This window comes from Nanorana parkeri, unplaced genomic scaffold, assembly GCF_000935625.1.
Source record: "Nanorana parkeri isolate BGI_ZX_2015 unplaced genomic scaffold, ASM93562v1 scaffold864, whole genome shotgun sequence".
Lineage (NCBI taxonomy): Eukaryota > Metazoa > Chordata > Amphibia > Anura > Dicroglossidae > Nanorana > Nanorana parkeri.
Window position 1 is genome coordinate 727802 of NW_017307132.1, and position 8981 is coordinate 736782.

The window sequence follows — 8981 nt, forward strand, 5'->3', positions numbered from 1 at the left end:
ACCATTCCCAGGGCCTGTGGTGGCATAAGGGGGAACTTGAAGAGCCGCGGAAGAGGCAGGAGAGAATTAGTGGTGCCAACGAAGCCAGCACTAGAGAAAGCGAGGTGGCAGCAGAGGGAGCAGAGCCACATAAGCCAATGCCTCCTCTATAGCGCCGGCTCCTGTCACAGGCAGTGTGATACCAAATGCACTCCGCCTGCGAGGAATGATAGTGAAAGCTTCGCTCATTCTGGTCAGCGATTTGTTACCAAATTGCTCTTGGAAAGGTACAGCACCCCTAATTGCCCTTATCATCATATTTTTGTACATGAATACATGTAGATTTTTCTACATGAATAAGAGTAGATTGTTGTACATTAAAAAACAAAAAAATAAGACCTCCCCCGAAAATAAGGCCTAGTGTGTTTTTTTGAGCCAAAAAAAATATAAGACAGTGTCTTATTTTCGGGGAAACACGGGTAGGAATCACTGCAAATGTCAGAGTTGAGAGCAATAATGATAGGGCTATCATGGTTAAAGTACAACTGCACCTCATGTACAGGTTTTCTTTACCAAGTTCCCCCTACCCCCAGCTAAGTACATCCTACTAGGTGAAACACTTTAAAGCCGACCTTTACACTAAAAAAATCTAATTCTACAAATGCATTCCTCTATGTATGATGAATAATAACAGACATGTCAGGTGTAAAATGCTGTGATTTTGAATACTTGCAGAGCATTCACTTCCTGCTTGGAAAGGGCAAAATGACTTCAGTTTTCCCAAGCATTGCATCCTGGGAAGATTACAACAGCAGAGCATTGCCGGAAAATCTCATCTGTAATCTCATGAGATCTCAGGGAAAGGCATTTTCCTCCCCTGAGATGATGTGCATGGTTACATGTCTAGTAACGTGCCAATTTTAAGGAAGTGAAGGGAGATATATTAATCTGCCCTGAGTAAACGTGGCCACTGCCAGAAGACTGGGAAGGAAGAGAGAAATAAGTTATGCAAAGAATACAAAGCCTGAAATTATCTAGAAGTGTGGGTTTGTAGATTGTCATTACTAAACATTTCTAAAGAAGTGTTTGTTATTTGAAAGATATATGTAAAGGACTGCTTTAAGCTGGGTAAACAGATCGAATTTCAGCCAATTCAGCAGGAATTGGATTAAATTGAATTTTGTGTAGCGATTTGTGGGTATTGATTGTTAGATTTACTTTTGTCATAGATGCATGTTGGAAAATTGTAGGCAGTACAGTGCTTGCACCCAATTAGCTTCAAGCACTGTGCAGATAATACCGACAGCAGCAGGTGCAATTGTCAGAATATAAATGACATAGCGGAAGATTCATCCATCCACACTGTTGCCATGGATGGAGGAATCAATCAGGTTTTTCTTTGATCAGCCTTGCAGGCGTGTGTACCCAAGTTTTATCTTCAATGTGAGGCTATGTTTAGAGCCCTACAGCTTTCTCCCAAAAAAGGCCTTCTTGTACTGCACATGGGCACCATGGCCCATCCACTCCTATGGAAAAGCAATACTTTGAGAGCACTGCTTTTCCATAGGAGGCCGAGCTTTACTGGCAGAGTTTTACAGATCTGGTCCGGAAAATGGTGTGAGCCTGCACGCAGTTCCAGTGCATTCCAGACCAGACAAAATGAGACATGCAGTATTTTTCTGGTCTGGTCCAGACTGCGCTGGTGTGAACAGAGGCCAGAAATAGCATTGGGATACATTAGGATGCATTTTGAGTCCGGAAACATTCTGGTCTGGTGATGATGTGGTGTGAATGGGCCCTAAAGCTAGAGTGAACAGCCATATTTTGACATAAAACATGCCTCAAAGCACCCTTCTTTGCCTTTTCTGTCAGTTTTTTTTGTGTGGCTGCTGACTGTTTCTATCCAACCATCTCCTCGATTTATTTGCTTAGTCTTAATACAAATTTCCCCTATAATAGCATCTTAATGATGTGGACATGCAAACAAAAATTATGAATACATGAATCACTGCTTTAATAGCTATCCACAGGTTTTAGGCTGCATAGAAAGACGACATTTTGTTGTGGTAGAACTGCTCTAAAACAAACCCAGTTGCTGGCAAGTAAATAAAAGACGTTTCTGGAGATTACTTTTAGACTGAATGAAAGAAAAAAAAAAAAAAAAAAATCAGCATTTAGCTAGCTTCAAATGACCCCCATCATCAGCTGATAGGAGGGTTACTGCTGATAACTTCAGGCTCAGCAACACACGCCCCCACCCATATATATATTTTCTAATCTATATCAGGGGTAGGCAACCTTGGCACTCCAGCTGTTGTGGAACCACAAGACCCATGAAGCATTGCAAGACTGACAGCCTGACTGACAGGCATGATGGCACGTCAGCTGCCGTGAAACTACAAATCCCATTATAACTCTGGGAGCCGTACCTGTGAGTCTTGCTATGCCACAGTAAGACTGTCAAGAGTCTAGCAATGTCTCTGGCGTCTTGTAGTTGCACAAAAGCTGAAGTGCCAAGGTTGCCTACCCCCGATTTATATACATACCTTAACCAGTTGTCCTCAGTAAACAGATCCTAAATTAAGCAAGTGCTGCACCACTTCAGCTTTGTTCACACAGGCGGCACCTACTCCACAGCCCCTCTTAAAAGCGATCCACAGTGGATTGCTTTTCAGAGGGCAGTAAGAGCATCAGCTTCCCAGCTTTCAGGAGGTGATACTGCAGCCTCCAGAATGCTTTTTATCTCTTTTTTATGCCAATGGGAATCTTCTATTGCAATGCCGTGCCACAACTGCATGCCTACGCCCAGAGGCGTCCCGAGGTGGGGTGACATCCGGTGCGCGTACCGGGTGACACCCTGCAGTGACGTCATTGCGCATTCGCGTGTTGACCATGCACTGTACCGCTGTAACCAGGCAGCGGCCATCTTGGTGATGTACGCCGGCAGAGAGAGGATGGGTCGTTTACCCGGCTAGATAAGTTATGCCGCCGGGTCCCCTCCTCTCTTGAGCAACTGTCGGGCTCTCAGTCCATGACAGAGTGCCCCGACTTTTCAGAGGGGGCGACACCAAAATGACTGTCATTTCGGTGTCACCCCTCCAATGGTGTCACCCGGGTGCGGGCCGCACCCCCCTTGTGACGCCACTGCCTATGCCGTTACAGTGTGGTCCCATTGACTGCAATGTCAGAGTCAGACTGTCAGTCTTGTCACCAGCACCATGCTGTTTAAAATTTGATGCAGCGTAAGTGTAGCGACTGCTCATGCTTGTACAAAGTTTTAGGTGGCGTTCAGGGGGAGGTAAAAATGCAGATCAACCGCCTGTTTTTACCTCCAACTGCCACTGCTTTCTGTAGCATTCGTCTGTGAGCCACTTTCCTCCTGTCAGCATGTTTCTCAGCACAACTATCGATTGGCTCTTTGTGCTGTTGCTCCCTCTCCCAGTCTGAGCCTGTCGTACAGGGGATTGCAACAAGCCAAGTCAAGCCGAATGCCAAGCACTTGCACTTAAAAATGCACTTCAATTTCGAATGAACACATAAGTGCATGTATAGGTTTTCCTAAATCTGTCTGGAGATAGACTTGACTGGATTTTAAAGCCAATCATATGAATCCAACATTACAAAAATTTGTAAAGAAAATACAGGTTTGCATGTTGGTAAATATTTGCACGCAAAACAAAAACCGAGTAACAATCACTCTGAGAAGTAGTGCAGAATAAAACAGCACCATCAATTGCCTATATAACGAACCAATAATGATAAATATTATTTTATTATCACGTGGCACATAAATATTTTCCAAAGATTTGTTTTTGTTTATAAAAATAATAAAAGAGTTGTGTAAAAATACAGCTCGATATCTGTCTCCATAGCCCGCCTATGCTTGCACAGTCATTACAAAGCACAGGATTCCATACATCTTCTTATAGGCTGGACGTCTACATGAATGTGCCTAGGCATGCATAAAGATCAGTGACATTTACGTGGTGCCCATGACAGGCAAAAAAAAAAAACCCCGAGACAAGACCCCCGCTGTCAGTGCCTGTATCCAGCAATACTACCTCCACAGTGGCCTCCAGTTTGCCCTCGAAGGTGAAGTCTATGAGGTCGGGCTTAAGGCACAGCCCGTAGTTCACGGGCCTGACGTCAGCAGGCAGCCGCTCGAAAGGCCTCCGGTCCGGCATGATGTAACGAGAAACTCAGCAGCCTGTCACGAGGAGATGAAAACTGCTAACCAGACCGTTGACTGGAACGTAACGACCAAACCGAGCCCCACAGCGAACACCGACAGACTGACTGGGGCGGAGCCGCGCAAAGATGCAACGTCATCACGTCAAATCGTTTCTCAGCCAACCACGCAAAGGCCCGCCTACGTGCGAGGAACACCCCGTGCGAACGACCATGCCCACTAGTGCGCTAGTTACACCCCGCCCTACGTTAAGATTTACGCCCAAATCACAGCTCTAGTGAGCGTGCCACGCCCATTCTTGGAGCATGCTCTGTTCCCGCGCTGATATCTCAGAGTTGTGGTACTGTGCAAGGGGAAGGGTTAGGCATGGCACTGTAAGCAGTAGGAAGCAATGAGCAATGATGTGACTGCATGCAAGAGGTATTTTTGGCATAGGAGGAAAAAAATATTTCTCAGAGAACTCTTAAAAACTAAGCAAAGTTTTGGGGTGTTTTTTTAAATTTTTGCCCAAGCATTTATGGTTATCATGTTTCAAAATGGCTGGCTCCAAGTCTTTTAGCTCCTCTTCCCCGATTTTCCTGTCAAGTACAAGGGACGGCAGCCATCGACCAGCTTGGAGAAGTATGGAGGGAGGAGTGTTTTCCCTGCTGCATATGTAAAAACAAAAGTTACTTTAATTTTGCTTTAAGATTATCTTTTAATGAAATAAGCGGTGCAGACTAATATACAGAAAAATATATTAATAAAGAGAGACAAAATAAATAACAACAGTAAAATAAAAATGAATAAAAGAGAATACTTCACAGTTCTGGGATTATGAGTTCTGACAGAGTCAAGAGTTCCATAAGCAAAAGATGGGTCTGAATGGCTCTTCTCCAAGCAAGGCTTGCACAACTGATTTCCAGATATTAAAGGAGAACTCTTCTGGGATGTTACGAACTTCTGGACTTTGGACATCCTTCCAAGTTAATTAATTATTCCAGAACCCCACCACAACACCTAGGATTCCTATCAATTCACCATTCATCGTTGATATCGCGTTGCCACTCACTTTTTGGTAAGTTGATATTCACCGCACTTCTGACCATTGTGTTTTTTATTTCTCATCATTGTTCACCCGTGTTATATATATTTTTGTTCATTAATTTTATACCCGTTCTGATCACCTCTGCCATCTGGTGGACAACACGATAACAGCCACATCTGGAGGCGTTCCAGCCTCTACACACATCCCACGTCCCCCAGCCTCCATTAATTAACCCACGTGGACCACACCCCACGTGGACCTTCCATTTCCTGATAAGTCACCCTTTGGTGGTAGCGCTTCCATCCTCATTTTTTCTGATTCATTAAATTAGCTTCTAATCAAGTCTAAATTTGGTAGGTGTATGACATACCTGGCCAAGGAGGTTTACTGTTAATTATCAGACCCTGGACCATCATAATTGGCCAATTCTTGATTCATATGTTCTCGTCTTGACGAGACCTAGCTATGTGTGCAATTCATTTTAAATAACACTGTCCAATTCCAAGTTCTGAAATTGGGTTGATATTGTAACTCAGTTTTATGACTTAAGGGTGACTCTGAGGTCATCTGGGTCATTATCCTTACCAGGCCTGTGTGTTTATCTAAAACCTGTCAATTGCTAATTTATAAGGGGATTAGCTGAGCTTGGCAAAACCATCACCATGCTCTTATGAATTTACAATCTCAATCATAAAGGTACAACTTAAACTGATTAATGTCAGGTCCATCGGTTTTAGTGCTTCACATAAGAACTACAAGGATCCCAGGCCCAGATTAGCAGAAATCCGTTCCCTGGAATTTGAAGAGACCTGGCAAAATGAGGGCATCCTGAGTTTACTACAACTAAATGAAAGGCTGCTTTTGCTTTGAGCTGGGGGACAAGAGAATTTCATATTTAATATTAATAGGCTCAAACCTCGCTATCGTCACTTGCATGTCCTTTTTCCATCATACACGTATGATATAATATTTTACATCAACATACCGCAAAAAAACTTGAACCTTTCCCATGTTATCCAAAATGAGAGAGAAGTTTTGTCAATAGATACACTTCAACTTGAAAGGGGGAACCCGATCCTTGAGACCATAATCCTGAATGATGGATGGTATGCCTGAGGAAACCCCATCGCCCCCTCCTTTTGTTGAAATTCACTACTTTGTGACATAATCAGACCAGAATGCAGATCATTTCCTTTTTCCTTTAAACCTGAGTGAGACAGAATATGCACGTTCGCAGCGCGTTTTGTAGCACATAAAGTAGCGAGTTTTTACGAACAGATCATGACACATTGATGTGAATGGCCAAAGTGCGTGAAACACCAAGTTTTACGCACACCAAGTCAAGAAGTGCTAAGTCTGCCAAAAAGAAGCTCATGTACTTTCTTCAAGTGACGGGCATTTTGCTACAAGCGGCAAAACGCTAAAATGTGAACATGGCCATATAAACGCATTTGGGGGGGGGGGGGGGGGGGGGGTTTTTTTTTTTAGGGGGCATTTTTTTTTTTAGGGTTTTTTTAGGGCAGAAAAAGCGCCACAAAACTCATAGTGTGAATGAGGGCTAAAAGTTCTTCAATTCAACCGTAATTGTCACTAACAAAGTTAACAATAGCATTCGTTGGCAAAACATCAGAAATCTATAATGCTCATTTATCCAGGCCTGTTTAATGATTTTATGGCCATAGGAAGATGAGTAAGTGTAAGTAGGCATCTTTAATATCCACTGAGGCCAGAAAGTCTTCTTGGTATAGAGCAGCTACAACAGATCTTGCTGATTCCAGCCTGAATTTGTGGACTCAAATGTAAGCATTTAGAGTCTTGAGGTCCAAGATGGAGCAAATGCAAATCGGAAGAGTGAACAGGATGAAGTCAAAACCCAGAAAACCTTCCGCAGGAAGGACTGGTTCTGTTTTATTTAAACGATTAGGCCATTCTGCCATAGTTTGGAAGAGGAGAACTTCAGCCAAAACCAGGTGTAAGGTAGGGTCTTACATCTTCCACAAGTATGTTGGTCACCTTGTTAAGGCAAAGAATGGCCAGATCCACAGTAGGAATCGACCACTTTGTGACAAATACCTCACCAACTGGGTGGAGAGACAACAAGCGTTTGAAAGGGGCATTACACTTCTAATCTTCATACAAAAACAGTTTAGAAGGTGGGTGTTAAGGTAAGGTTTTTGAGACACAGGAGCCCTATAGGGCACAAGGCCAGATACAGCACTGGTAGAATCAAAAGGCTGCTCCTCCAGCTTTAGAATGTTACACACTGCATCAATAAGGGCTAAAATGGTCTCTTATACCAGAAGACAACAGTATCCCACACTATCAGAGGCTGCACTGCATGCAGAGCTCAACCCTATAGTGGACAGTGTGCTGAAGGTTTCCGGTACAGTGGGACTGCCCCCCCTCTCGTGTCTAGAATGAGACATGGAGCTGCTGCAGGTGCGTTAACCAACGTACAGGCTCAAGATAGGAGACAAGACTTTCAGTAATCCTGGAACCTGGACAGCTGCTAGCTGACAGAAGTGCTCAAAACCAGAGGGTCGAGTGGCCGGAAGTGACTAACAAATCAGGAATTTTAATTCCACACAGCTCTTGTAGCAGAAGCAGCAGTAGGGAGATGCTTCCTCAACGTTGTCTTGATGGCAAAGAGAGTGTGCGCATGTGACAGTCCACCCAGTGGAAAAATGTCAGTGCTCTGACCCACAGCATTAACTCCTTCCACTGCAAGCCAGCAGGAAATGGGGAATACAGTTATGACCCAGCAACTAATAAAAATGAAAGCTCTCCTAGTGCCCAACCTGAATGGCCTACTCACAAAAGTGAGTATTCAGAGACAGAGCAAAGTGAAAGATTTAGGCGTTCAAGCAGAGCTCAGTACCTGAGGGTCACTTTCAGGCTTACCCCATTCAAACCATACAATGCAGGTCCTGTAGTTATGCATTGTTATGCATTATTATGGACTAAAAACATGCATGCGTCATACACTCTATGGGGAGTATGTTTGGGGGAGTTAATGATAGAGAAAGATCTGGGTGTTCTGGTAGATCATAGATTCAATAATAGCATGCAATGTCAAGCCACAGTATCAGCCAAGGGAGCAAGAAAAAAGATAAGTATATTACCTTACTCATCATCCCCCAGGCAATACTAGCAGTTAACCCTTGCAGTGGGAGGGGCACCCACTGCGAGGGTAATTTGTTTCCCCATGGATGTCAGCTTTAATCCTCTCGCTGCCACCGACGTATGTCGTATGCCAGTGGCAATGGGCTCCTTTAAACAGACTAAAGCCACCAGGACTCTGTTTGCATTTGTAATGTGAACTTTCAGCTACCGCCAGATCGCTTCCAGGGGCCAGTACAGTGCCCCCACCCGACGCTCTCGCCTTGTTTCCTGGGTTCTGCTGCCTGTCCATTCGCTGATCTCATCCCTGTTAACCAGTTGACATCCGCGGTGTTAAACCCCCTTCCCATCCAGGCCATTTTTCAGTATTCAGCGCTGCGGTACTTTAACTGACATTTATTCCGTCATGCAGCGCTGTACTGAAATTAATTTTATACCCTTTTTTGGGGACAGATAGAGCTTTCTTTTGGTGGTATTTATTCACTGCTGGGGGTTTTATTTTTTACTATATTAAGGAATAATTACCGAAATTAAAAAAAAAAAAACAGTTTCCCCTATATTAAATGATAAAACATTTATTATTACCCAATTTTTTGGTAAAATATAAAAGATGGGGTCACGTCGGGTAAAAAGACACTAAACATGTCAAGCCTTAAAATCGCGTGC

At 43.7% G+C, this 8981-nt stretch overlaps 1 protein-coding gene across 1 annotated transcript in view; it reads right to left on the reverse strand.

Moving 5' to 3' along the window:
- Positions 1–4351, reverse strand: part of NPEPPS (aminopeptidase puromycin sensitive) — a 77294-nt gene extending 72943 nt beyond the window's left edge. Inside the window, exon 1 of the mRNA XM_018565598.1 lies at positions 4041–4351. Coding sequence (XP_018421100.1) covers positions 4041–4163 — 123 coding nt within the window. The 5' untranslated portion in view covers positions 4164–4351. The remainder of the gene's footprint in view (positions 1–4040) is intronic.
- Between the last annotated feature and the right edge of the window lie 4630 nt (positions 4352–8981).